Here is a 27,872-nt window from a genome sequence, read left to right as displayed (position 1 = left end):
TTTTCTTCTCCTCGATTCTGTGAAGTGGAACTCCGAGGCCAAAGATGCACACGCGGGTTTTAGCGGTTACTTCTTGCAGGATTTTTGGCTTTAAAGAGTTCGCGTTCGTCAGAAGGATATTTATTAGTTGTGAGAGGGACAGCTGTTTTTCTCCCGTTTCGTAAAGATGAGTGTCGTGTTTCCCCCTCTCGGTTAGGGCTGCATAATTAATAAGTGGTGTCCAGTTCCACTGGGGCTGTTTCCTTAAGCCCTAGCGATGCTTCCAGCCCCTGGCCAGACTCAGCGGGAGGTGACGCGGGCCGATGGCTGCCGAGCGCTGTTACCCCAGAAGCCGGCAGCAGGTGATGCAGATCTAAACCCGCGCGGAGGACTGCGGTCGAAATAGATAAGTTCCCGCCTCACTCCATCCTGACTGGCCGCTGGCAGATTTGCGAGGCAGCCAGGCAGGGACGGGAGGTGCCGCCAGGACCTGGCTGCAGACGGGTTCCCCCGGCTGCGGGCTGCGGCGAGGGCCTCGCACGTTCCACCAGATGACTGGCCGCACTTCCGGCATTAATCGAGATAGCTGAAGGCCCGGGAATTAAGTCACCTCATAAACATTCAGATTCATGGCAGAATTACTATTTAATTAGGAAAAGATCTGTAACATGGTGCTACTTTTAAATGAAAGTCATTTTGGAGGAATTAAAACTGGGTCATAACATTAGTCTAATGTTTTAAAACAAACATTACTAAGACACACTGAGTGTACCCTAATTGATGAATTAAAGACATTAGTTTTGCCTTTGGATACCTAATGTGGTTAGGCTTTAGATCCTGATTCTAGAGTGTACCTCGAGATTGCAACTGTGTCTCCTCCTTTCTTTGTTCAAGTGAGATGTGGCAGAGGCTAGAAAAATAGGACATGCTCAGTTTAGAACATTTGAGAAATTTAAATTTTTACATCTTATTAAATGTTATATTGAGATACAGTGTAGAAGTTTTGAGAAACCTGAAATCTAACACCCAAAGGCAACTGCTGTCAATATTTAGGTATCTTTTCTTTTTTGTGTGTTTATGTGTCTTTTCTGCCTGTAAACTTTTAAATAGAGTTATAATTGTGCTGGATAATCCATTTTGTATCTGTGTTTTTCTGCGATATTACATGGTCCTCGTGATAGAATTTCAGTAGCTGTGTCATATTGCGTCACGGTGGATGTAACACAGCTTACTTAATAATCTGAGTTATTTTCAGTTTTAAGTGCTCCGTATAGTGCTGAAGATTAACATTTTCATGCATTCTGGCACATGGTTGTCAGCATGTCTGGTGATCTCTTTGAATAGATTCCTAGAAGTAGACTTATTTGGGGAAAGACATTGGAAAAGAACCCTTCTACGTAGGGCTAATGATAAAAATAGTTCCCCAAAGTCACGCACATTTATATTCACACGAACAGGATGTGCCCTTGAGAGTACCCTTCTTACAACTTTCACTAGCACCGGGATTATCATTTTGCTTTGTGTTTAAGTCTTAAATTAGTAAGTGGCAAATGGATAAATATATTCCTTCTGGAGAATTAGTCTCAAAAATATCTGGATTCATTATGAAGGTAGTTTAATCAACTCTCAGGCAATTCAGGCAGACTTGAAAGTGATCTGTTAGTTTCACCATAAGGAAGATTTTAAATTAATATTTGATATTTAGAAGAATAAAGGGCTGCATTACAGCTAGCATTAAAATTGTATGGAATATAATTTTTCCATGTGCTGTAAAGCCCCCTCCTTGTGGAGGGCTGCAGAGAATCATTACAGAGCTGTGTCTGTGGGCTGTGGTCACCATGCCTGGGAAAAAATCGCCAGTTACTGACTGACTCAACACATCCCGCACGATTTAGAATTTCAAGATCGTGGCATAATCCGTAAATTATTCCATTTGTTGGGGGCTTCAGACTTTAAATTAAAAATACTCTCCTTCCCGTAGACTTAGTAATGGAACATATACAAGAAATTCGAAGCTTGAGGAGACGTTTAGAAGAATCAATCAAAACAAACGAGAAACTTCGGGGACAACTGGAAAGGCAAGGGTGTGAATTTGATCAAGGTAAGGGAGGACCTTGTCGCCAGCCTGCCTGTGCTTCATCCGGGAAGGGACTCCGGTTATGTTTGCCTGGATAAGCTTTCCCCATGTTGGGGAGAACTCACCCCGGTGGCCAGAGAGATTTCCGCTCAAATCCTGACCTCACCGCTCACCTCCACGGTGACCTCACTTAACGTTGCGGAAATACCGTAACGTGTTAGTTACAGTACTGTGTTCATGACGTGGGGACGATAATCCCCGTTTTATCCTGGTGCGATGAGGATTGAGTGAGCTAACTTCAGCAGGGTGCCCGCACGGTCCCTGGCACGGAGTGACTTCCCAGGCACTGAACGAGTCTGCCGGCCCCTGCGCCCTGGATTGTGCTTGGCTCCTCATGTGACGTCGGTGGCTGTAGAGAAACAGATAGGGGGTTTTAAAATAAAACAGAGCGGCGTTTCGTCTTTTTGTCAGTAATGGATTTTAAAAAGTATTAGCGTGTAGGCAGTTTGGTGAGCGTCTCACACGCCCGTTCCCAGGTCGCCATTATTCCTGCATAAACACAGTTAGATCTGAATGGAATATTCTTCCATGCGGAACTTAAAAATGGGTTTTTCCGTAGGGAAGACATTCACATGGTACAGAACTTAGTACCTCCGTTCTGTGCCCATCCATCCTCTTCTGGCTCCTCTCCTCCCACCTCTGGTAGGTGTCTTCCACATCCTTACAGTGGTTTTTCAGTGCAAATGCAAATATATCTTCTTACTCTTTCCCTCGCCCAAAAGGTAGAATACTTTATGCCTGTCCCTGTTTTCCTTGAACAGAATATTTTTGGACATCTTTCCTTGTTGCTCCAAAGAGATTGTTTTCGTACCTGAAGAATGTGCCTTGGGAGCAGCTTTGTGCCCTGGGAAAGAGCCCGAGTTTGCTTGGGAGATGGACTGAGCTGAGTGTGGACCCCGGCTCTTCCGTGTATCAGCTGGGGGGCTTTTGGGCAAGCCACCCCACCTCTCCCGGCTTTCATTATTGTACAAAACAGAGTCATCGTGAGATTTCGATAAGGCAGTGCTCTGAATAGGGCGTTGCTCTGTGTCTCACTCAAGACGTGGTTGTTTTCTTTGCCATTATCATGTTATTTCACTATTTTATTTTGTACAACGTTATTAGTTGGACATTGCAAAGCTCGGCAACAAGTGGGGACGCAAACGTTTTTAGAGATTAAATCACGGCGTTCTAGAAAGATGAACTCCGTAGAAGCACTTGAGTCCTTGGACCCCTGGTCTGTCGTAGCCATCAGCCTGGAAGGATCTTTCCAGAGTACTGTATGTGCTGCGGTGTGCGAGATAAACAGAGTGGACCCACCCACGCCTCCCTCTCCCTCCCTCCCCCACTCTCCACACCACCCCCCATCCTGCTCCCTCCCTGTCTCTCACCCCCAGAGAAATTGATTAACCTGAGTTATTAGTCCTATCAAACCCTGGGAAGAAATACATGCCTGGACCCTTCACATTCACTCTTGGTAATGCCTGAATTAGATTCATTCTGTTTTACATTTTTCCTGGCAAATCCAATTATAGAATTATTTGGGGGCTCACATGGCCACCAGCTACAACGGAGCTGGCAGTTGCTCTGGAGAGTAATTCACTCTGATGGGAAGGTTTACAAAAAAGGCATTCATAAAGTATTTACGCTGGTGGCTGGTGGAAAGACGCGCTGTTCTCACCTTGTCTTCACAATCTCTGAAAAGACAAAGAAAGAAAAGTGGCTCCACCTCCCCCCTGCTGTGAGTAGTTCATCTTGGGAGCGGCTTTGAGAAAGGCCTGGCTCCTTGTGATTGGAGGTGGAATATTGTTAAAACTGTCATCTCACGTGGTAGCTTGTCACCAGTTACGGGAAGCTGGTAGTGACGCCTTCAGAGGAAAGACTGGCCTCTTACCTCAGCACTGGACCCCGCTGGCTCGGGCTCTGTCAGGAGCCCTTCTCTGGCCTGGGTCTCCCTTTGAGAAGCGACCACGCTAGCTGTGGTCAGAGCAGACTTCTTCTGCAGAATGTTTCCTGTTCATCCAGATGGCTGTTTGGTCCTGTTTTGGGCTCTAGCCTATCATCAGTTATGATATTAATACAGACGGTAATAGCAGTAATAATACCAACATTGATCATTTTTATTGGGCTCGTGGAGACTTGGGGAAGTTGTGTGACGTACCTGAGGTCATACAGCCATTAAGAAGCCAGAGCCATGATTCAAACCCAGGTGTCTCTGAAAAGACGGCAGAGTTCATAGGGGAGAGACATACGTGAATGAAAAAACGACGTGACATTATGATTTGTGAGTCATTAACCCGAGGAAAGGGAGTGCTGTCGTGCAGAAAGACTGTGGAACATTGGCTTCTGGGAAGCCTGATGTCATAGCTTCCTTACGGGGAGTTTGAACGTTACAGGGAATCCTTTGTGGACCAGGATGCTTTCAGCTGCGGAGAGCAGAATATGAGGAAAAACCGGTGTGGACAATGGGGGTTTCTGTTGTCTTCCATAACAAGAAATGCGGATGCAGGCAGTTCCAAGGCAGGTTTAATGACTCTGTGAAATGATAGCAGGGCTTGGACTTAGTATCTGTGATGGCCGCAGTCACTATAATACCACATCCTCTCAGGACAGTGTCCAAAGCACGGGGACGAAGATGGTGGGGCTTCCCCCTGCTCTGCTCTTTTCATCCGGGTGAGAAACCTTTCCCAGAAGCCTCCAGCAGGCTTCCCATCACGTCTCGTTGACCGGAAGCGGCACCTGGCCGTGTTCTAGCTGCGCCGGGGTCTGGGAAAGCAGGCTCTGGCATGTTGGCCGTGTGGTGTAGTAAGGAAGGTGGGGGGAGGGAGGCACCTGCCTGCCTCACGCGGAAAGCCCTGTGCTCTGCAGAGGGTAGGTAGCACGTCCCCACGCTCTGGACATTACACAGGGTGCAGTGCAGAAAGCTGAGGTGGAGGGAGTGTCAGAGCAGCTGTCTGGCCAGAGGAAGGAGTGGGATTTTCGGAGAGAGACCACAGCCTGGGCAGATATTTACAGACGAGGAAACTGGTCAGAGTTTGTAAGTGACCTCAACCCCGGTCTGTCTGGCTGTGGACCCTGATCTTTGTCGTATTAAATACTCAGAGGCTGTGAGCTTGAGCTGAGAGTTGAAAGACAACTGTGATTTTGACAGGTGAAGAAGGAGCTGGGCATTCGAGGCCCAGAGAATAAAGACCTCACGACCTCACTGTATAGGGTCTGGGAGATGTGTGACCGCACGGTATGTGGGGGCACAGAAGTAGCTCAGTTTGGCGGCATCCGAGGCCACTAGAGTCCAGGGTAGAGAGGGAGCGGGCTGTGCGTGAGATTGGAGTGAAATAATGGAGGTCTGAAGTTTGGGCCTCGTGTTTGGTTTGTCTGTCTTCGCAGCAGAGGGCCGTCAGGTGTTTCTGAGCAGGGGATAACCTGAGTGGACTGCGTGCCCCCCACTGGCAGAGTAGCAGGGGGGCAAGGTCAGGGCGTAGTGAAGAAGCTTGAACTACAGGGACGGAAAAGAGTGGGCCGGCATCCGAGGCGCTGGTGAGGAAGAGCCAGCGGTCGTGATTGCCTGCTTGGGCAATGCCAGAGAGTGGTGGTTAGGATGACTCCAGGTTTGCAGCTCAGATTAGGGGTGGTGGTGACAACATCTATAGGAGCAGAAACAAGCAGAAGAGGGCAGCTTTGGGAGGTGAGGGAGGAAAGGGGAAGACTTCAGCTTTGGCTCTGGGGCCCGGGAGCTTGCCTCAGCGGAGAGGTCTACTGAAGGTGTGGACCCCAGGAGAGACATCCGTGGAGGTTAAGACCGTCACCCACTCACCTTCGTTCACCCTTAGGGCAGGTAAGAACGGGAGGGGGTGCCTTTTGCCTCCTCTTTAATAAGCTCACTCTTATTTCCCTCTGGACTCTTGTGATACCTCATCTGCTTCACTGAAGTCATTTCCATTGCATATTGTGTTTCCTCCTCGTTTAAAACTGTTTTCTAGAAAGTTCCGTGCATACTGACCTGGCAACTATCCATAAATCACTTCACATGTGTGTTTTTATAGGTTCTACGAACAGTTTGGCTTATGGATCAGAGCTGCATAATTCTCTGACATCAGAGATCTGTTTCCTGAGGAAGCAGAACCAGGCTCTCAATACAATGCTCTCCAAGGGATCCAGAGGTAGGAACTAACGGAGCCATCTGCCGGCTGGAACCCCACAGCCCTCTGTGGCGTGGGAAGAATGCATTGGAGTCTGACCAACCTAGGTTCAAATTCTGTGGCTCTGTGACTTTGCGCAGGTCCCGTAACCTCTCTGAACCTCAGTATTATTAGCTGTAAAATAAGAGTACCTCAGGGGGCAGTTGTGACGGTTATCTCTGTGAAGCCCTTAGCACAGTGTCTCTAATAAGTATACAGCCACCTCTCGTTTGCCTCAGTTTACGGTGGAAGAGAGAAAGGCTAGAAATGCATTACTCTGCCAAAATCTCATCCAGAGACTCCCTACTATCAGGGAGGTTTTCTAGTATTTCTTAGGAAGATCCTTTCTCTTAATTCTTTCTTTTTGGAGCTTAGTCCCCAAGAGCTTTCACCTACAGTATCTCTCAATACTTAAGATGTTTCTGGAAGGAGGAATTATCAGTCCTGTTTTATAGGTAAGAAACTGAGGCCTGGGGAGTTGACCGGACTGTGGTCCCTTGTCTAGAAATGGGCAGAGCTGGACGTGGGTCAGCGTCTCTACTTTCCCTAGAGGATACTGATGTGGCTGTTGTCTTAAGAGACAGAGTCCAGGCTTCTGCAGATCATTCATTCACTCAGCAAACATGTTAGGGCCTGTGTAGACCGATACAGAGATGAATGAGACCTGGTCCCCTCCCTCGAGGGACTTGTGGTCTGATGGGAGAGGCAGCCGGGCAGCCCGTGGCAGGCCAGCATGAGGATCAGGCTTGACAAGGGCAGGCTCAGGGAGCACAGCACCCAGGAGAGGCTCGGCTTCAAGAGCTCAGTCCAGAAGGCTCAGCAGGGATTAGCCAAGGTGCCTAAGATTTAGAAGAGCCAGGGCCTTTTAAGTAGAAGAAAGAGAGCAGACAGAGGCCTGGGGATTAGTGGCAGGGAGAGTATCCACCGCTCGGGACTTGTAGGAAGCTCACTGTGGCTGGAGTGTGAAGGAGGAGGGGAGCACTTGCTCAGAAATCAGCATGCCGGGGCGAAGAGTGGGACCTGAAAAGCTCGGCCCCTCTTTGGCTTTGTGACCTTGGGGAAGGAAGTCTTAATCTCTCTGTCCCTAGATTCCGAGTAGGCAGAAGAGTGCACTTGAACATGCCACTGTGCCCCCGGGGCGTGCTCTTAACTGTCCCGTCTCTGGGTCCTGGGCGTGTTTTCTCCATCAGGAGAGGTGCTCTCCTGGGCTGAGGAGCAGATGGGGCCCCAGGTTGCTTTTTGCACAGCCCTGCTGGCCTTACCGGAGGGCTTACGGACTTTCCTCACATCCGTTGCCAGAGTTTGGGACTGTTTCTTGCCTGTGTCTATAATTTATACCCACGGTTTGCTCCACGACGGCAAAGTAACTAGGTTTGCACGGCCCATTATTGTATAGAAAATTAAACAGGCCCATTTCATCCCAGTGACGTTTAATCTGCAGCCTTGATGTTGACAGATTTATCTGCCCAAAATGCATAAGATAATTGGAATGCCAAAATCATAAATGCCAGATTAAATCTCATTCTGTTTTGTATTCCTGGAGTGCTTGAGCTGAAGGGCCGTATTTGCGTAATAGGGTTGGAAAAAACAAATGGTGTCTCTTCTCAGTGGTGCTTTTTTTGTGTTTGCAGATAAACAGAAGGAGAATGAGAAATTACGCGAGTCCCTCTCCAGGAAGGCTGCGAACCTCGAGCTCCTTCGGCGAGAGTACGCCTGCTTGAAGGAGGAGAATGAGAGGCTGCAGAAGGAGATCTGCGAGCGGGACAGGCACTCCCAGCAGCTTCTCCGGGAAGTGTGCAGCACCCGCAGCGAACTGAGCAGGTAGCGGTCAGGGTCCCCCCGGGGCGCACTGACCCCTGCCCAAGTGCCGGGGAAGGCCAGCAAACACTCAGGCACACGACGTCAGGTGGGAACAAAGCACAAGGAGCAGAATCGTCTGAGGGAGGAGGGTAGGGCCTGGGGGGGCAGATGGCTGGTTTTCTCCGGGGGTCGTCAGGGTAGGCCTCTCTGAATTAAACAGTGACCTGAAGGCAGCGGAGGGGTGGGGGCCCTGGGGCAGGGTGTCCTTGGCCTGTGCGGGGCGGAGCAGGGAGGCCAGCGCGCCTGGAGTGAAGGGGGACCGGAGAGGCTGGGTGCCGAGTCCCGTAGGCCCTCGCAGCCGTGGGGAGGACTGGGGTTTCACTCTGAGTGACTGGGAAGCCACGGAGGGGAGTCTGCGCAGAGGAAGGATGTTTGTCCGACTTAGATATGAAAGGGCTCGTACTGACCGCCCCCTTTGCAGTTTCCCCTCGCCTCTGTCTTGTCCCACGTTTCCAGTTGTCCCCCAGCAAGATCGCTCTCTTGCCATCGTGCAGTCCCGGGCCCTCCCGAGCTCTGCACCCCTGGGTGAGACGTAACCTTTAAGCTTCACTTCCTCATATGCTATCTGTGCACTGGGGACTGAGAGCACGTACGCTTTGGGTGTCGATCACGCACGTCCGGGCCGGGCCCAGGGGGCCGCTCGGGAAGGAGTGGCCATGACTGGAATTGTCACCCATGCTTGTCAGTCTCGTCCACACTCTGGCGGCTGTGGAGTCAGAGCAAGTCCCCATGCGTCAGAATTAACGTCCCCTCCCTGTGGCCGGGGGGCCTCTCCAGGGTGCAGGAGGAGGCGAAGTCGAGGCAGCAGCTGCTCTCCCAGAACGACAGGCTCCTGCAGTCCCTGCGGGTGGAGCTGAAGGTGTACGCGAAGCTGGACGAGGAGCACAGGAGGCCGAGAGGTACTGGGCGCGCTGCCCGAGGCGCTTCCTGTCCTGGGGCTGCTGCGTCGGGGCTGTGGGCTGGCCGCTCTTTCCGGAATGCCGCCGTCACACCCAGGCTTGCCTCCTGGGCGGAGGGGCACGCTTCTCAGCGAGCCCCTCGGGCCCACTCTTCTTCTGCAGCAGCAAGAAACTCGGAAGGACGCGGGCTGGGGGGTCAGGCCAGCCGAGGCCTGGGTTCTCTCTGCCTCGCTCCCGGGCCGTGGGACCTTCTGCAGGTCGCCTCGCCCCTCTGGGCCTGGTTCTGCCTCCATCAAACATGTGTCCTAATGTCTGTTCTGTGGAGTCTTGAGAATTAAACGAGCTCATTTCTGAACAGCACACTATCACAGTACCTGGGACACAGTAGACACTCAAGGAATAATCTGATTACACGTCTCCTGCCAGTGCGTGTTTCTTTGGTCCCTTCATTCAGCACATGATTATGGAGCACCTACCACATCGCAGGGCATTGCTGCGGGATGGTGCTTGGCCCCGGTCCTCTAGACACCAGATCAGAGGGACTTGACTGTCAGGTCTAATGTTTCAGAATCTTTTTTGAGGTGTGCTAGGGTTTTTGTTTTGTTTTGTTTTGTTTTTTAACTAATTTTCCAGATGGTTTCTCCCTATTGAAAGTTTAGCTAGAAAAGGGTCACCTCACAGCTTTCATTTTCTCCTCAAGTCACTTTTCTTATTCTTGCTGTTGTGCCTCTTTAATATACTGTGGCTCTTAAAATCAGCCCCTTTCATTCTATAATTCCAGCCCAAATAGATTTTATTACTACTAGACATAATTTCGGGGTTTGGTGTGCAATTTGCGAGGCTTTTATGGCCAGAAGCGAAAATTAATTTCCAGCTCTTATTTAGGCTGTGGAATAGCGGCAATTAAGTCTGCCAATATTTTTGTTTTTAAGTCAAGTTGTTATTTTAAATTGTACCTAGTTCTTAGGAAGGGGAGGGCGGTGGCGATGGCGGGTTTAAGACCCTGTTGCGCTCCTTTGATGGCTGACCTTTTGGAGGCAGAAGACGTTCAAGGTTTTCCCTTTGCGCTTGTTTCCAGAGCCGTCAGGAGAAGGCTGGAGGGGACAGGACCCTTTCAGTGACCTGCACGGTCTCCTAACAGAGATCCAGGCTCTGCGGGGACAGCTGGAAAGGAGCATCGAGACCAACAGCACGCTGCAGAGCAAGCTGGAGGGGCAGCTGGCGAAGGAGGGGAAGAAGGCTCAGGAAGGAGCCCTCACCGGGGCTCTCCAGACCCCGTGTGTCCCCGAGTGGCCCCTGCAGCTGGACAAGCACGGTACTGCCCCCGCACCTCCTAACCTCCTGAGATTGCGGCCCCTGTGCATGTCACTGGGACACGTGAGCTTCTGAATGGTGCCCTTGCCCCGTGGAGGTGTCCCTCCGCTGACTGCAGGCATGCTGGACCCCAGGAGCCAGGGGCCTGGCTACTGAGTAGTCGTCACCTTTGGCAGGGTGGTCCGATCTCCGTCCGGGGCCCTCGGTTCTCAGGGAAGTGGAGTTTGGGCTGCCAGCACTCTCTTCGCCTCCTGTCTTGTCCCCCCTCCCCCATCCATTTAGCCCTGCCCATATCGCTCCACTGAAAATCCTTTTTGGTCCCTCTTACTGCCTTTCAAAGAGAATCTAAACTTCTTACACTGGCTCTCAGTGTCTTTCAGGATCTGAAAGCATCCCGGTAGGTTTGAAAACTGATTCTGTTTTGCCATTTGCTTGTGGGTTTATTGTCTAGCCCTGCAGAAGCTGTGTAGGGTAGCAGAAAAAGGACAGGAGCGGGTCCCCATCATTCCTTTGTCCTTTGCCCAGCACAGAGCCAGGAACAAGCCAGAAAGTGGTCAGACTTAAGGCAGTTGGCCAGGCCATCCTCTTTGCTCTATGGATGGAGAGCCTGAGACCCAGAGAGGGTACTGGGCTCACCCAAAGTGACATGGCAAATAGGGGCAGAGCTGCAGCTGGAAATCCTCTTTTAGCTCCCGAGTCCAGTGCTGTCCCTGGAGTACCGCCTGACCCGACGGAGCCTCAGGTGTCCGGGGTCATCACCCGAATACCCGCAGCGTGGGTGTGCACATCCAGTGGGACAAGGAATGTCAATATACTTTATACAAAAATATTGTATAAAAGTTTGGACTTAGTCTTTGCTGGGATTGGGAATTCTGTTTATTGCCTTTAATTAAAAAAAAAAAAATTAAAATCTCTTAAAGAGCACCCAGTGTGCTTTAGAACTTACCGTGATTGATTTATTGATTTCTCCTTGATAAAGAATTGAAAATTTTAACCAGAAGATGATGTGACGATATGAAAAAAAAAAGTGAAGAAAAATCCTTCGTGATTCTACAAAATGATATTTTGCTTTGCGTATTTCTCTTCATTTGATAATCACATGCCAGTGTGAATTTATATTGTTCACGTTGGGTTTTGTGCCATTCTACGGCCTTTCTTTGTTTTTGCCCAGTGTTACATCATGAATGATTCCCAGTCTTTCACACGGGCTTCCTAATTACTGTTTTCAGATTATCGCCAGTCACGAAACCATTACCGCGGTGATTATTAAAGTGGTCTCTGATTTGGAGCTTTAATAAACGTCGATGTTAATATGCTTTTTGCTGTTAAACAGCATTCTTAGGATAAAATCCTACTAGTGGAATCTCAAAAGACTTGGAAAGGAGCCACGTTGCCTCCTTTTGCGTGGGATGTGTATCAGTAGTGGGTGTCTGTGTTTTAAACGGAGGCTTCTCCTGGCCCTACTTCAGGCTTAGCGGAGATGGGACTGAGGAGATAGGGGGGTGCTCTGGGGACCTTGGGGCAGGGAGGACGATCCAGGACCAGGGCTGCCCAGGAGGGACAGTTGGGGCAGCTGAAGGGAGGCGGCCATTGAACAGCATTTGCTGCTTCTGAAACCGGTCCGGGGTCAGCCTAGGTGTGCCTCGCGAGAGGACCCGGGAGAATGTGTTGAGAATCCACAGTGCTGTCCCAGTGCCGCAAGTGCTCCTGTGTCCTCGAGTGGGCGTTGGAATTCTTCCTTCGGCCGGGCCTTTCTTCCTTTGCAAAAGACTTTTCAGGATTGTATTTAAGCGCGCTTGTTCCAAAGTTCTGCTCTGAAGATGGCTGTTTTGGGCAGAAAGCAATCCCTCTGAGGGGCCAGCTCCTGGGCCCTGGAAATGAAGTGCGCCCTTGGAGGCGGCTGGGTGGGAAGGGGCTGGTGGGGCGTCCGAAGGCCTGGACACTAGGCACGGTCCTCACTGTGCCTCCACACTCTGGGTAGCGCTGGCTGGATCACCTGCTGTCCCTGCCCCTCGGTCGTCCCTCCTCCACCAGGTCTGAATGACGGTGCCGTCCTGCCCACGGTGCCACTGGGGGTTCAGGTGTACAAGTGCTCTCGAGATTTCACAGAGTGGCAGGCCACCTGGCCATCTAACTGACTTTGCCCCCTTATGCTGTTTCCAGCCCAGCGCTTCCCGATCTCTACTCTGGGTCCTCTTCTCTCTTGCTTGGGTGGCTCCCGCAGCCTCCAGACTCACTGCTCCAGTCCAGAACACGGCCCTCAGCTTGACCTTACCCTGCCTGACGCCCTCGAGGGGGCCCCACCGTCCTCCTTGTTCTGACCGTGCTGCCACCAGGGCCCTCCCTTGCGCCCTGGGCTCCGCCTACCCCTTGCTTGATCCTCCCCGAAGGCGTCCTGTGGCTCAGTCCCCTGTGCCTTTGCATCTGTTCATCCCTCTGCCTGCCTGCCTCCCTCTCCCTCCCCAGGGCCCACAGCCCCTGTGCTTCCCTCCCTTACCCTGACCACCTGGAAGGGAAGCTGCCTGTTCACTTGTTGGGCAGGAGGGTCCTTCCAGAGAGGAGACTGGGTGTGCTCACTCTGTGTCCCCGTGTCCTGCAGAGGGGATGCCAGGAAGATTGGAGTGAATGCTCGTGTGTGGCTGGTACTTTACTGTTTTCTCATTCAGTTCTTTCTCAAACGCCCATGACAGTCTATTTTCCTTCTCTTCTTTTGCATTTTGTAGATGCTGACAAGTGCCCCATGCCTGGGGATAATTCCTGCGACCTGTTTGACTCCCGCCTGGTGGCGCCACCACGGTCAGGTGCGGAGCTGAAGGCTGGGTAACTGTGGCACGATTGGGTTTGGCAGGAGGACTTTTTAAGTTGAACGAAAGGGGGTCCCTGGTCTAATCAAGAGGGTGCTTGCCAGGATTTGGGGTTTCATGTTCTCAGCAGGTCTAGCTGGTGATCTCCTCCTCTAAGCCAGTTCATCTGTTCCTAGCTGTTACCGACCTTAGCAACGTCATTGGGTCCTTGTCGCCGTAGATGAAAAAGTGTCACCGCCTTGGTGTAGCTTGTAAGGCCCTCCAGTGTCCAGCCTCACTGGGCCCATCCAGCCCTGTCCTTGTGCATCCGTGCTGCCGACAGAGGGGTCGCCGTCCTGCAGACGGGCCTGCACTTTCCTCTCCCTGGGACAGTGCGGTGTGGCTCCTCCTTTTCCAGACCACCTTTGTCCCATTCTCTGCCAGTGCAAGCCCCGTTCCCTCCCTGAGACTCATCCTGAGTGCAGACTGGTCTGTGACATGCCTTTCTGGAGCCCCCCAGTCAGAGCTATTCGTCTAGACTTTTATTGATCCAAAGGTAAAGACCAACAGGCTTTACCTCTGTTTAGTGTAATCTTGCTTCGTGTGGAAGCCCGCTCACTTGTTGCTTCTCCTAGGAAGCCTTTCCTGATCTCCCTTCCCGCACAGAGAATTGATTATTTTCTCCTCTGCGCTCTGGCTCTCTGTCATCGTGCTGTTACACCTCCCGCATGGTGTCTGATTAGACCACGGGCTCCCGGAGTGCAGACACTGGCCTGATTCATCTGTGCAGATCAGGGGTCTCTGCAGACTGGGTGCCTGAGAAGTGTTGGCTGAATTGAATCGAGTTTGTCCCGTGAGACGAATAAGCCCAGCGTGGGGTAATCCGCAGACAGAGGCCCTAGAGCCAGGCCTCCCCTTGCACGGTGCCTCATGGCCTTGGGGTCTGAAGGCCTCTCTTCGTCCTCCCGCCTGGCTTCAGCATTGGTGAACACAGGATACCGGCCCAAATAGATCTCACATCTTCCCTCTCGTGTTGTAGCTTCGGAGACTCCACCGCTCTCTGGAAATGACACGGACTCCCTCTCCTGCAGCAGTGGCGCTTCGGTCACCGGCACCCCGTGTGCGTCCCACCTGGTCCCTGGCTACCGCCTGTGGGCCGACGAGAGCGGCTGCCACGTCCTGGGCCTGACTGGGGACTTCGAGGCCCTGTGCCAGCAGATTGGCCAGGGCCAGAAGCTCCTTGCCGAGATGGCCCTTCAGATCCAAGAGGCTCCCCACCCTGCAGGTCTGGAGCTGGAGACAAAGGTGAGCTGATGGACGGCTGGAGGCCAGGAGGTACTCACTGAGAGCAACACGCCCAGGGGCCGCCTGAGGGCCCTAAGACGGCGAGGGTGCACAGCTTCTCGGGAAGGCCCTGGGAAGAGGGTCCGGGAAACGTAGCCCGCCAAAGCTCAGAGCTCAGGTCCAGTCCGGGCGGCTGTCCTGTGGGGGGCACTTGTTGTGGCTTGTCACCTGTGTTAGTGAGGTCTCTTCGCTGGGGTCACTCCTTCCTGCCTCGTCCTCCTGGAACCCTCCTCACTGTAAAGTTACCTCTTGTTGAAGAACCTCGTGCCAGGTGCTTGGCATAAAGTTATTGATACACTTTCTCCAAGGCTCGGGGGTCAGATTCTCTTTTCCTCCCCAGCCGGACCCCCAACTGCCAAGCTTCCACGGGTCACGTCTTCTGGTCCCTGTTCTCAGGTCCTTACTGAGGCCCCGTGCTTCCCGATACCCGATTTGCCGTTTTGTTTTGTTTTATTATATTGTAGGAGTCAATTCCGTATTTTATATTTCACTAGGTAATAAGCTTCAGGAGAGCAGGGATGGTATTTCTTTTGCTCATTATCGTGTATTTACTACCTAGCACAGGGCCTGGTGTGCAGTGTGCATGCACATGGTGAATGGGTGTTGAACGTAGTAAATACTAGTAAGATTATTGTTCTTTGCTGATCATCTTTGGTGTACAAAAGGTTAGAAACTGTAGAAAAGTGTAAAAACATCACATAGCGCTCCGCTAAAAATTTTGGTACACACACACACACACGCTTTTAGCTCATTCATGAAGTTCAATAAAACTGACTCCTACTTCTATGAATTTCATGGTTTGCCTTTCAGCTAACGTACTAACAATTTTCCTGTCCCATTCAGTATTTTTCTAGAACTTGACTTTTCTTGGCTGACAAAGAAGCCAACACGTGGATGTACCACCGTTTATGTACTCTTTCACCTGGTTAAGGTGTGGCGCACATCCTTTTAAACCCTTTAGGGGTTGTGAACCCTTTAGAGCCCCTGCTGATCACCGTTAATACATTACTTTCCGGAAGTATCACTCGTATCCCCATTTACAAGTGAGAGCATCCTACTCACTACACTTGCATCTTCGTTGCGTGAGTTGGTTTGTAAGTGGGTTGTTTTGTTTTTTCTTTTTTTTTTGCCAACTCGGTAGCTAAAAAGAGTAGGCCGTTTTATCTTGTACTGATTTTATTACTTGTGAACACAGTGCTCTTTTAACTTCTTTTCTTCTTAAACTTTATTATTGTCTTTTCCCTTCTCTGACTCGTGTTCTTTGCTTTCTCGTGCCCTTGACACCCGCCAGGTAGGCTTTGCCCCTGCCAGCAGAGGGTGAGGGAGACTTTGCCGGCCCCGACTGGGTGTTGGCAGTGTGCACACGGCCGTGTCGCAGGGGCTGCTGGAGACGGGAACGTTCGCGTCCCGTCACTTGCCCTCGGCACCCTGTGCCTTCTGGAGAGGCTCCATGGTGCCGAGCCACGCGAACCGCCCTCCCGCGGACCCTCTTCGTGGCCTAGTAAATACGGTTAACGCAGGTGGTTATTAGTCGTGGTTATTGATTGGGCTGAAATCACCACCGAAATTCTCTCATAATCTATAATTCACCAGTTTTGAAGAACAATAAATTGGTGTCGTCTGGCCCCAGGCCCTCGCTCAGCGTGTGGATACAAACCCCGTGGCCTGGAGATTTACGCTGCCCGTTAAAGCCGGCTTGTCCATAATCCTTTTCAAGGCTGCCTGTAACACCCTTCTCATCCCCCGCCCCTCCCCTTCACGCAGGGTCCACACTCGGCGCCCCCGGGCGGGTTTGTCACCGGCGTGGGCACAGCCAAGCTGATCCTCGAAGAGGCCGCGAGGTTACTGACGCTCTTCTGGAGGGTCTCACTCCCCACAAATGACCAGTGCTCGCTTCAGGGTGAACAGGTAGGAGGGGACACAGCCTTGCTCGCGGCAGATGTGCTCTCAGTTTGGGGAACAGTCAGAGGGAGGGGAAGGTGCCTTGTTTGTCAAGAGTGACACGCCAGGTGCCGTGCCGGCTGCTTCAGGCGTGTTCTTACCTGCTCCCCCAGCGCCTCTGCTGGGCCGGCCTGTGCTCCTGACTGACCGCAGGCCCACTCCTGGTACGTCTTTGTTGAGGGAAATCCTGTCTGCATCTTGTACAGGAAGCTGAGACTGCGGGAGAGAGGCCGGACCAAGGGTACAGAGCTGATTTTGAAGGCACAAGTAGCAGAATCCAAAAGATACGCTTTTATTGTACAGGTTTTAAGTCCTAGTTTGTCCTCATAGACTAGCTCATTCCCTTCCACTCTAAATCTCTTTCATTTTAGGTGCCTGTCTCCAGACTGTCTGATGCTTCTGGCATCATATTTTAGTGGGTCTTGCTCTAGTCTCTTCTACTACTAAGAAAGGTTTTTGTTTTTTTTTTTTTTAACCAATGAAAATCATTTATCGTGAAACCACTGAAACTTCCCTTGAAAGCTTGACTTTGCAGTAACTTGAAAGTGACTGAGTTAAGAACCGTTGCTCCCACCACCGCCCTCACCCCCATCTTTCACGGCACAGACCGGGCGTCCGGCAGAGCAGACGCTCCCTGGGGTTTAGTCCGCGGGAAGCAGGTCGAGCAGCCACTCTGGTCATGAGAGAAGTGTCCCTGGGAGGAAGGGCCCGCAGATGACAAAGAGTCAGAACTGTGCTTGACGGTCTGACAGATTCGCTCCCCTTCAGTTACCTGACCTGTGACTTTGTGCCAGAGGCCAGCAGGCAGGCAGAGGGGAGTTTGAGTTCCACGCTGATACTTGCCCTCATTACACCCATTCTGACGGTGCTCGGGTCCCCCCCGTTATGGCAGGGGAGCAGCGGCGAAGCAGCTCTCTGCTCTGAAGGGTCTCATGAGCCCCTCCTGAGGCTTCCCTCTCAGGATCCTGGGGAGAAAGTGTGGGTGCACGAAGCTTGGTGGAATAGGTAACTGGTCATTTCGCGGGGAAATCATGTTTTGCCCACTTCTAGCAGGGGCGGGGGCCATGGAGAGGGAGAGGGCTCGCTGGGCTCCAGACCCATGTTGGCCTTTGTTTTCTGCTCACCCACCACGCTCTTCCCGTCATAGGCCTGATAGCACAGATGCTCTGACTGTCCCCCCACCCCCACCCCGGCCCACCGGCTCCCACTCGCTGGCTGGCTTCTTCTCACCTCTCAGGTCTCAGCTTAAAATGTTACCTCAAGGTCAGAGAGGGCTCCCCGATGGCTCAGTTGTAGCATCCTCTTCTGTTTCATCACAGCCCTGATTAAACTATATATTTGTTGTTAGAGTTAATGTCTGTTTCCTCTGTTTTCCAGGAGGGGCCATGGCTATTTTCATATGTTTGAATGAATAGTTTTTCTCTCATATTAGCAGCCTAGCACTTGCCCGTATGATTTATAAAGCACAGTGTGTCCGAACGAAACCCAGCGCAGTGTTTTTGTCCTCAGTACACAGTAATGTCTGTTAAGTAGACGGAACGCAGTTCTTATTTCATGTGTGTGTATAAATATAAATTATAGACACGTTGATCTCTCCCACCGGCCAGCTAGTCCGGCGACTGGCCAGTGCTTGTGATGACTCACCCTTCTTTCCAGACGTTTGTCGTATAATTGATTATGCTCACTTTAGCATCATAGAATTGGAGAGCCAGAAAAAGGACCTTAGAGACACTCCAGTACGATGGCTCGCGGACACAGACCCCCTGTGTGGTGTTAAATTGCCTCGAGCCACTTTTCTGCCCCTGCCTGTGTTTCATATGGTGCCTTTTTCTTAGTGTGAAATGTGTGTAAAGCAGATTTCCAAGTTGTCGCCAGCAACCCCAATGGTTTCTTTTACGACCTAAGGTTTTCTCTGTCATTAATTTGCCTTTTGCATGTACTATACCACCCCCCTGCCATCCCGAGGACTAGTCTGGAAAGTGTGTATCATACTCATCTGTTTATCTAAGAAAGTTGTGAGGAGAGATACGAACATATACACCTACTTGTTTAGAAAATTTTTGATTAGCTGGAACAATAAACGATCACAAGAAAACAGGCTACCTGAGGAGGTGGGAAGGAAGAGGTTGGAAGGACGGGCGTAGAACATAGATTTCTCTCCCGAATGGACCTTGTTTCGCCAAGTTTGACATTGAAACTATGTAAATGTTTTAATTAAAAATAAATCAAAATGAGAATAGAAGCAATCTCTTAAAATTCATAGCAAAATGAAACAGACCTTCCCGTAGACATCGTTGAAGGCGTTACCCACGCAAAGAGGAAACATTTCAAGCCTAGAACACGGTAATTTGACTGCATCCCTAATGGAACTACTCGGAGGTTAAAAAGGACCTGCAAAAACCATTTTTGATTGTTTCTAGTGATATTGTTAATAATGATATTGGTGCTAATAGTTAAAACTGTCATATTTCTATTAGAGGACCAGACAAATAGCTAATTTATTAAGATTTTTACTGTCAGGGAAGAGAGATAAATTTAAAAAAATCAAAGAAATAAAAATCCTGCCATCCTTGATTTGAAAATATCAGCATGAACTCATGGATTTCCGATTAAAAACATTTACGCTTAGGTTTTAAAAATGTCCAATCCAGTACCAGTGAGTACCTCAAGCACCGAATTATGGTTTCTAAGTACCTTTCCCCACTCACGGGAACGAGGACTCCCTGGAGAAATGGCTTGATTCTAGGCCTGGGGCCGGAAGTATACACTATGAGCCTCGGACATCTTTTCATCCTAGGGAAGAAGAGGGGAAAGAGGGAGTAAAACAGATTTACGGCGGTTCTCAAAATATGGCCTCCTGGACAGCGGCATAAGTGTCGTCTGAAAACTTGTTGGAAAGGGAAATTTGGGGCCGCACCCCAAACCTACTGACTCAGAAGGTCTGCTTTTACAGGTCGTCTTGGTAGCCCTGAGAACCACTGGATTAAAAGGAACTTAAGAGACGTATAGTCACGTGCTAAACATGGAGTTTATTTGGATGCTGGGGAATCAGACCAGTTGTTCAAAAAAATTACGATGCACTCAGGGAAATGTGTCTCCTGACATGTGGTGATATTAAGCAATTTCTGTCATTATTTGAGATGTAGTGATGATGTTGTGTTTTTCTTTTTATAGATTTTGTTTTTTTTCTAGACCTATATAGCAAACAACTGTATGGCTGTGAAATAGAATTAGCTCCTGGGATTGAATTTAAAACTAGTTTTAGGGTGCAGATGGGCAGGGACGGAGACGTAAGGGGTTTGGCCGTGAGTTGATAATGGCCGAAGCTGGGTGGGTGCCTGGCGGTTCATTATCCCGTTCCAGGACGTTTGTAAATGTTTGTTCCAGGACGTTTGTAAATGTTTAAGATTTTTCATTACAAAAAAGAAAAAACCAACAACTACAAAAGCCAGCTCCGGGAGTCAGGCCGCCTACTCGTGCTGGAGGGGCGTGGGGCCCAGCCCTGAGCTGGGCTCTGTGGCCCTGAGGAGGAGTTGGTCTTTTGAACTCTCCCAGGTGTCGGGCACCCTGCTATGCACTCAGCACCTCCTTCCATCCCTTCCGGGAGCCTCCAGAGCTAGGTATTATTATTGCCACCTTCCAGAAGGAGGAACTGAAACTTCTTGCTTTGTCATCATCACAGCTGGAAGTGACCAAGCCGGGTCGAGCCCTGTTGTGTTTACCGTGGCGAATTCATCCTGTAAAAATGAAGATTTTAGTTCAGTGGAGCAGCAGACAGACACAATTAAAATTTTTTTTAAAATTTTTTTAAAGGCTGGATAGAATATGTATAAGGTGCAGGGCGCCAGGGTGGCTCAGTCGGTTGAGCATCCGACCCCTGATTTCGGCTCAGGGTCACGACCCCAGGGTCATGGGATTGAGCCCTTTCGGCTCTGCACTGAGCGTGGTGGAGCCTGCTTAGGATTCTCTCTCTCCCCCTCTGCCCCTCTCCCCTGCTTGCTCTCTCTCTCTCTCTCTCTTTAAAATAAGGCATTTGGGGAGAGCAGGTGAAAATTAACCCACCAGTTGGCAAAGGGTCTCGCAGCACCTACTGTGTGCCAGGCGCTGGTGGTCAGAGGGAAGAATGGGGTCTTGGGTGAAGCAGCAAACAAGTAGATGACCAGTTACGGTTCCACATGAAATGGGCAGTGATAGAGGGAGTGCTGGGCACAGTGGGTGCCCGAAGGAGCGCTAACCAACCTAGACTCGGGGTGGGGAGGAGTCTCAAGGAAAGCTTCCTGGAGGAGGTGTTGCCCAAGGTGACTTTTGGAAGAGGACTGGAGGTTAGCCAGGCAGGGGTGAGGGAATAAATCATTGTCTGTCTGCAGGTGTATCTCCTTTGCGTCTCACTCTAGATGGATGGGTCACGGGTTATCCAGGTTGTGTGGCCTAGGAAGCCATGACCTGAACACAAATCTTTGTGGGCTCTTAGCATGAGGAAGAGAATCAGAGAAAACCGAAGGTTTAAGTTCGGGTCTGTTGTGGAAGAACCATTGACAGTCTTGGAGCTGACACAGTTGGTGAATCTTGAAAGTAGGTTAAAGCAGGGAATCAAGAGACGATACATACCTTAAACACTGTAATTTAACTGAAAACAGTTCAACGTACATTCATTTGGCATTCTTTTGATGTAGGGCCGGGGCCTTTTCTTTGAATACGGGTCTGCTGATTAGGGTTTCACATCTTCCTTCTTTCATAAACTACATCCATAATGTATGTCTGTCACTTCCAGTTTCTGTTTCTTTAAGATGAAGAAAAAAACGCAGACACTTGTAAGGCAACTCGAATATAGAATTCTTCTAGACTCCGATCCTCCCACGTCTTCCAGAGTTGGTCCCCCCCCACCCCACACACACCTAATTTGCCAGAAACGTGGTTTTTAGTGACTTGCCTTTATCACGTCTTTTCTGAGGCATATGTTTTCATAGTTCTCTGTTCTCATGCATGTATTTCACGGGTTTACTAATACTTAATTAAATCCTGTAACCGATTGCAAGTACAGTTGCCTTATAGACAAGTTTGGGAACAAAGTAAAGTGGTTCCTTGTAAGCTGACCGCCCAACATCTGCCCTTTCGGGAGCAGAGGTGTTTCACGGAAGCAGAGGGTAGCCTGTGGTGGGGGGCGCTTATGAGAGAGGAGGGTCCTCACCTCTGTGAGCTAGTTCCCTGGAGATGGTGGAGAGAGCCCCCGGGGTGTCCACATTCCACGGGAGAGCTGGGGACTCTGGCTACCCATGCACTCTCCGCACCCCTCTAAAAGATGGAAGCTGTCCGAAGGATTAAACTCTCCTCATAATGCTTTTACGTTCTCTTTTCTGTACCATCAAAAAATTTGCTTTATTGTTTTTGTAGAAAACCATAACAGAACCTCACACAATTCTGATACATTTTAAAAAATGAAAAATAAAACTTCTAAATCACATCCCTCAGAGATAAATCACCGTTAATCATTTTGACGTTGTCTCTTCATCATCAGTTTTTTAGACATCTCCGTATACGCATGTACGGATATAGATAGACGTATGCGGTTTTCTGAAACAGGAATGCCTGATATACAATAGCTGTTCTGGGCTCTTTTTGTCACTAATTGTGATCATCTTTCGACGTCAATAAATAGAGTTCCACAACATCGTTTTTAGCAGCCGCACAGTTATGCCATTGTCTGTAAGACCTGCGATTTACTCATCCAGACCCCTGTTGGAACAAAGCAGGTTGTTCATTGGCTCCTGCTATGAAGAGCGCGGAGATGAACCTCCTGGGACGTAGGCGTCTTCCTGTGCTTGTGTGGTTACTTATTGGGGCAGATGCCCAAGTATAGAATTGCTGGGTCAGCAGGTTGAGTGCGTCTTACGGTTTGGGAAATCTTGCCAGGGCATTCCCCCCCGGGCCGCGCCTGCGGCCACGAGAGTGCCTGCCCCACACCCCGGCTGTCCCTGGACTTGGCCCATCTGACCAGCAGAACATGGCTTCTAGTTTTCACTCAACTAGCATCGTCAGGAAGGTCGTGCATCTTTTTGTGTGTCTTTTAATTCTCTCCTGTGTGATACACTGTTTTGTACTCTTCGTTCATTTTTCTAATTCCTTTTCTCCTGAGGCTGGAGAAATGAAGGCAGAGATCACCAGACTACACAAAAAGCTGTTTGAACAAGAAAAAAAGTTGCAGAACTCTGTGAAGCTTTTGCAGCTGAGCAAGCGCCAGGAAAAAGTCATCTTTGACCAGTGTAAGTGAGCGGTGGGGGGCGGGCCGCCACGTCCAGCCACTTTGTGCCTCCGAGGACAAAAAGCCCAGTCCCGGACACCTACTTTGGAGCCCAGATCATGTGTCCTCATGCCTCCTATTTATGGGTTTCCTTTCATACTTCGTCCTTTTTGACCCGCACAGACAAATAAATTCACTTAACAGACCTCAGTGGCGAGGCCACGTGGTGCCAGGGACAGTCATCTCGGTGGGGACACAGGTGTGTGGGGTGTGCTTTGACGGGAACGTGTGTGGGGTAGGGTGTTAGGGAACCCTGAGAGGGGAGTGGGGGAGGGCGTCCTTCTGTCCTGGAAGGTGGGCTTCTTGGACAAAGTGGCCCCTGAGCTGAGTCTGCCAGAAGGAGCAGGTGTTGGTCAGATGGAGCGGTGCAGAGGGGCAAGAAGTAAGGGTTCATACGTGAGAAACCTACAGTAGCTCACGTGGCTGGAGCAGGACTGCGAGGGGCAGGTCAGGGCTGGAGGGGCCGCTGGGACCAGGACTGCGGCGTGAAGTCCTTAGAGGGCAGGCCCAGGGCGGCTGGCACGTAGGGCAGGGCAGGGACCTGTCACCGCGGCTCCCCTGGTCCGGGAAGGCGAGGAGGAGGGCCTCGGCCTCACCGCGCGGATCCAGGGGAGAGGATGGTTGTGAGGCCTGCTTCCCAAGGCAGATCCACAAACTCAGGCTCAGAGAGGCTAAATGACATTTGTAACGTCAGGCCTCGTCCTATCCAGGAGCTTCAGAGATCGTGGGAACCCGCAGCCCTGGGGCGCCCCTCGTGTCTGTCACAGCCCTGGCTGGCCTCGCGGTCTGCCTGTCACCCTCCCTGTTGTGGGAGGGCCGCCCACTGCGGACCTTCCCTCCGGAGGTGTCAGTCTGCCCCGTGCTGCTCGCTCACCAAAGGCCGACGTTTCTGTGGCATTTCTGAGAAGCACAGAACCTAGATTGTGGTCGGGTGGGAGTTCTCCTTAGCCACCCCCCGGGGACCTTCTGAACACGGACTCCGTGAGACTGACAGAGTTTGAACTGCGGAAGAAGAAGACGTGGTCGAGGAGCAAGCACTAACGTCCTGCTCGTGCCCCCGTGCCGGGCTCTGGGGACAGAGGTGAACGGCACCGTTCCTGCCAGCACAGGGCTCTGGCCTGATGAGGGGGACACGGAAGTTAGCTGCTGGGCAAGGCACTGGGTGCCTCCCCCGCAGCCTCGGTGCTTTGAGGCTCTGGACCTACTGGGTCTTGAGTAGGAGTTAGAGAAGGGCTAGGGACAGGGTTGTGGCAGGTGGCCTCGAGGGTGGGAACTAAGTATTCAGGAACACAGGAAGTGTGAGGGGATTTGCCCTGAGAGACCGCGTGAAAGAGATAAATAGGGACCAGGTCCCAAGGGGCCTGTGGATGGACTCCAGGGGCTGTTGGTGTTCATCATGTCTTAGAAGGTCCTTGTGGCCGAGTGCGGAGGGGCCAGGAGGCAGAGACCTCTGTGGGGGCTGTGGCAGTCCCCCCGCCCCCCGCCCATGACAGCAGGGCTGGGGCGGGGCTGTGGAGGGGAGAGGATGGTGGGCAGATAGTGAAGATGTTCATGTCACTCAGAGAAAAGGAGCCCTGGCGGGGCCTGTGGGGGACAGTGCCAGTCGTGGCCACGTGTGAGGCGGCTGTGGAGCATTTGGGTCCGACCCCAGGGCAGCAGGGGAACGGGACAAGTCCGGGACAGTTAGGACTCTGCATTAGCACCTCCTGGGCAGCCCCGAAGGGTCACGGGGCACTTGCCGCTGAGGAAGTTTTGGAAGTGGGCAGTAGGTTCAAAGCTGTAAATTACTGTGGTAGATCCAGAGGACAGAACCCAGCCTCGGGGTCCTGCCTCAGTGACATGCAGCCATTAATGAGTGCCGTCCTGTGTCCCCTGGACTAAATGACTCCCTGAGCGTCTTATTCCTCATTTCTAACGGGAGACAGTAATTCCAAAGGACTCAGATTGACCAGACAGGCCTGGGTTCTAATCACGACTTTGTAAAAAGCACCTCAGTTTTCCTATCTGTAAAGTGGGATGGTAAGAATACCTAAACTTTATCGTACTCTGGGAACAAAGCAGATGCTCAGCAGACCCTAGTTCTCTGCCTCTTCTTTTCCTGTTGGCTCGGACTGAATTCCGGGTGTGCAGGTGGCAGACCATTCATACAAAAAAATCACAAATGTCTCACACCGCCTCCCGTGCTGAAATGGCGTCACCCACCTCCGTGTCTCCAGGGCCTGGCCCTGAGCGGGGACCAGCTCAGAGCTGGGTGAGGGGTTGCCCAAGGTTGCACAGTGGGTGGCTGACTCCAGCTGGGCTGTGTGCCTCATCCCAGTGAGTCGGGTCCTCGGACGTTTCCCCAACCCTGCCAGCCTCACGGGGCTGCTTCTGGCTCTGAGGGGCCAAGCGGAGGTCGACGTAGTGTCCCCTCCCCTGCCTGCCCTCACCTGGTGACTGGGGGAGAACCAGGGCCCGGGGCTGGTCGGTGCCGGAGGCAAGCAGAACACGTGTCCCGGAGCGTGCAGGGGAGAGGAGGGACAAGTGTCACTTCCCTCACGGCCTCTGACGCAGGAGAGCCTGCTGCGCAGGGTCGGGGTTATTCGCTGAGGTCACAGTTCACGAGCTAGACACCCGGGTCGGCGTCTTCCCTGCCAGCAGTGAGGCGGGGAGAGCCCCGTACTGAGTGGGAGTGTCGTGGGTTCGAGTCGCACCTCAGCCCCGGGCAAGCCTGGGTTTGGACGAGCTCGTCACCACGCTGCTCCTTGCAGCAGGGATTTTGGGCTCTGCAAGGTGAGCGGTACGGTTCAGACGTGAGGCCTCTGCAGCTGGGGGTGGGTGAGCCCTGGCTCCTCGCTGGGAGCGTGGCGCTTTGGGACTCCGGTACCCTTCCGGTATGATGTTTAACCTCCATACCTGGGAGGCTGAATCTTTTCTGGGTCACAGGCCCCTTGGCCGGTCTCAGGAGAGCTGTGAGTTCTTGCTGCAGAAAAACGCACACATCCAGATGCACACAGATTTGCACTTACTTTCCAGGGATTTGGGACCCTCCTAAAGCAGATCCCGGACCCAGGTCGAGGGGTCTGCAGCCTGGGGGTGGGGGAGGGCACAGAGAGACAGTGGGCACCTCTGAAATTGACGTCAGCCGGTTAAAAACAAAGCCCACACTGGCTATCTCCCTCCGCCAACCCCCCCCCCCCGCCCCAGCGTCACAAATTGCAAACAGACTTTGTTACCCCCAGATGGAAATTTTTTTGTAAGGCAAGAAATAAATATTTTCCCCAGGCCACCACGTGGCTCCTGTTCTGAAGGAGACGCTGGGGAGTTGGGCTGTATGTGTGTTGATGGGGAGTCTGTTTCATCCTTGGGCACCATTGGCCAAAGCCTAATTCCAGAAGCCTTGGTTCTGTCTCCTCCGGGGAGTAAATGGAATCTGTGACCCTCGCCAAGGCCTGTTTAGAAAGGACCCCGGATCAAGGCAGAAATCTCTTTCGTGGCGGCATTCCCCCTGCTGCCGGTGTTTGTGCCGGACAAGAAAAGGATTGAGGGAGGAAGCGGCCTTCCTGTACATTCGGCCGCACCCCCCTTCCTCCCTGGGGTTCTGACACACTGACGATCTGCCTGCACGCAGCTGAGAGCGTCTGGTCGGCGGGACCTCTGAAATCGTCCTACCCGGGGAACCACGTCGGGTTCCTGTACCTGCTGCAGGGAGTCCAAGGAGGAAAAATGCCCAGAGTTCATGCTTTCCCTCGGCTGATGGGAAGCCCGCCCTAAGGGTAAAAGTTGACTTTGCAGAACTGCCCGTGACCCTTGCCTTGGGCCTTGGCACACGGGTTTGCTTGGAGTCGGGCACACCCCCTTCCCAGAGAAACCACAGCGTGTGGGGGCTAGTCAGTCACAGGCCTCTCCCCTGCCCTGCACCATTGGCCCCCAGACCCATAGAGGTGAGGCTTTGGGGTGCCTGGGTGCCCGCCAGCCTTGTGGAGCCTTGGTTTTGTTACCTAAAACATGGGCCGGTATTGCTGTGAGGTTGTGGCCTAGCATGAACGTGAAGGGGTGTCTCCGGTACCCCACGGATTCTTTGGTCTTGGGCCGTGTGATGGGGCAGATGGAGCCTCCCACACCCCTCTCTGGGTCTGGATGCCTCGGGCCTGTCCACGTGTCTGTCTGACCCATTTGGGGTTCAGGAGCCTCCTCCCTGCAGCTGGCTTTTACGCTGTCTTCCTGGGCATCTGTGTCTAACGATCCCTGTTCTTTCTTTCTCCTCAGTGGTCGTAACCCACAAAATCCTCCGGAAGGCCCGAGGAAACCTGGAGGTAATGCCCCTTTGAGTTCTGTTACTGAAAGCCCATTTGGGGCATGGGGAGTGGGTGCAGGGCAGGAAATTACTTTGGAAAAATGAAGTTGAAGGTGGAACTGGGACACACATCCTCCACGATTCTATTTTTCTGCCAGTAGCACATAAAAAGTTTCGTTTTAGCGTGGCATGGTTTCAGTGGTTGTTCTAATCATTAAGTTTGTGTGCTGTTTTTACGAGTGACGAATACCACAAACAGTGCCTGGCACATAGTAGGTGTTTGATAAACGTTTCTTGAGTGAATGAATGAATGAATGAATACAGTATGATCTCACTGCCATTTGGTTCTATAAATATTTACTGATCAAACAGCATGTCTTTGAAAGTAGTTTCACAATAACAATTTTGCCTTTAACTCTGTCGGGATCTTAACTTCAGAAACCCTCCACTGGACCTAAAATTCTCCTTTTCTCCCTCCCTTTTCCTAGCTTAGGCCCGGGGGTGCCCACCCAGGAACATCCAGTCCCGGCCGACCAGGCTCGTGAGGAGAACTTGCAGCCAATAAAACCTGTGGTTCCCACCGAGCTCATGCTGTGTCTTTGTTACAAGTGGGGTTTCTATTTATTGAGGGGGAAAAGAAAGGACTGTCTGGCTGAAGGAAATCTACTTTTCCCTTTATGTTTTCTATCCTAAAGCTGGTTGAAGGGCTGTTATCAAACAGCGTTCAGATGCTCAGTAATGAGGCTTTTCACGGGCCTCGAGCTTCTGGGCGCTGGGTGTGCCCCCCCGTCCCTGAGCTGCAGCCTCGTGTCTGTGCACGGTGGTGGGCTTCGTGTCCACCATGGATTTGCCGAGTGCTCAGCCCAGCCTGCGGTTTGAAGATC

At 51.6% G+C, this 27,872-nt stretch overlaps 1 protein-coding gene across 1 annotated transcript in view; it reads left to right on the top strand.

Moving 5' to 3' along the window:
- CDK5RAP2 (CDK5 regulatory subunit associated protein 2) overlaps nt 1–27,572 on the top strand; it is a 169,809-nt gene extending 142,237 nt beyond the window's left edge. Inside the window, 11 exon segments of the mRNA XM_019454024.2 lie at nt 1,961–2,080; nt 6,139–6,255; nt 7,905–8,094; nt 8,911–9,032; nt 10,111–10,347; nt 13,070–13,147; nt 14,169–14,434; nt 16,238–16,381; nt 22,548–22,674; nt 26,961–27,007; nt 27,477–27,572. Coding sequence (XP_019309569.2) covers nt 1,961–2,080; nt 6,139–6,255; nt 7,905–8,094; nt 8,911–9,032; nt 10,111–10,347; nt 13,070–13,147; nt 14,169–14,434; nt 16,238–16,381; nt 22,548–22,674; nt 26,961–27,007; nt 27,477–27,533 — 1,505 coding nt within the window. The 3' untranslated portion in view covers nt 27,534–27,572.
- Nucleotides 27,573–27,872: the final 300 nt, after the last annotated feature.

This window comes from Panthera pardus, unplaced genomic scaffold (genome assembly GCF_024362965.1).
Source record: "Panthera pardus isolate Hobbes unplaced genomic scaffold, ASM2436296v1 HiC_scaffold_20, whole genome shotgun sequence".
Classification (NCBI taxonomy): Eukaryota; Metazoa; Chordata; class Mammalia; order Carnivora; family Felidae; genus Panthera; species Panthera pardus.
This window is presented reverse-complemented; position numbering and strand designations above follow the sequence as displayed.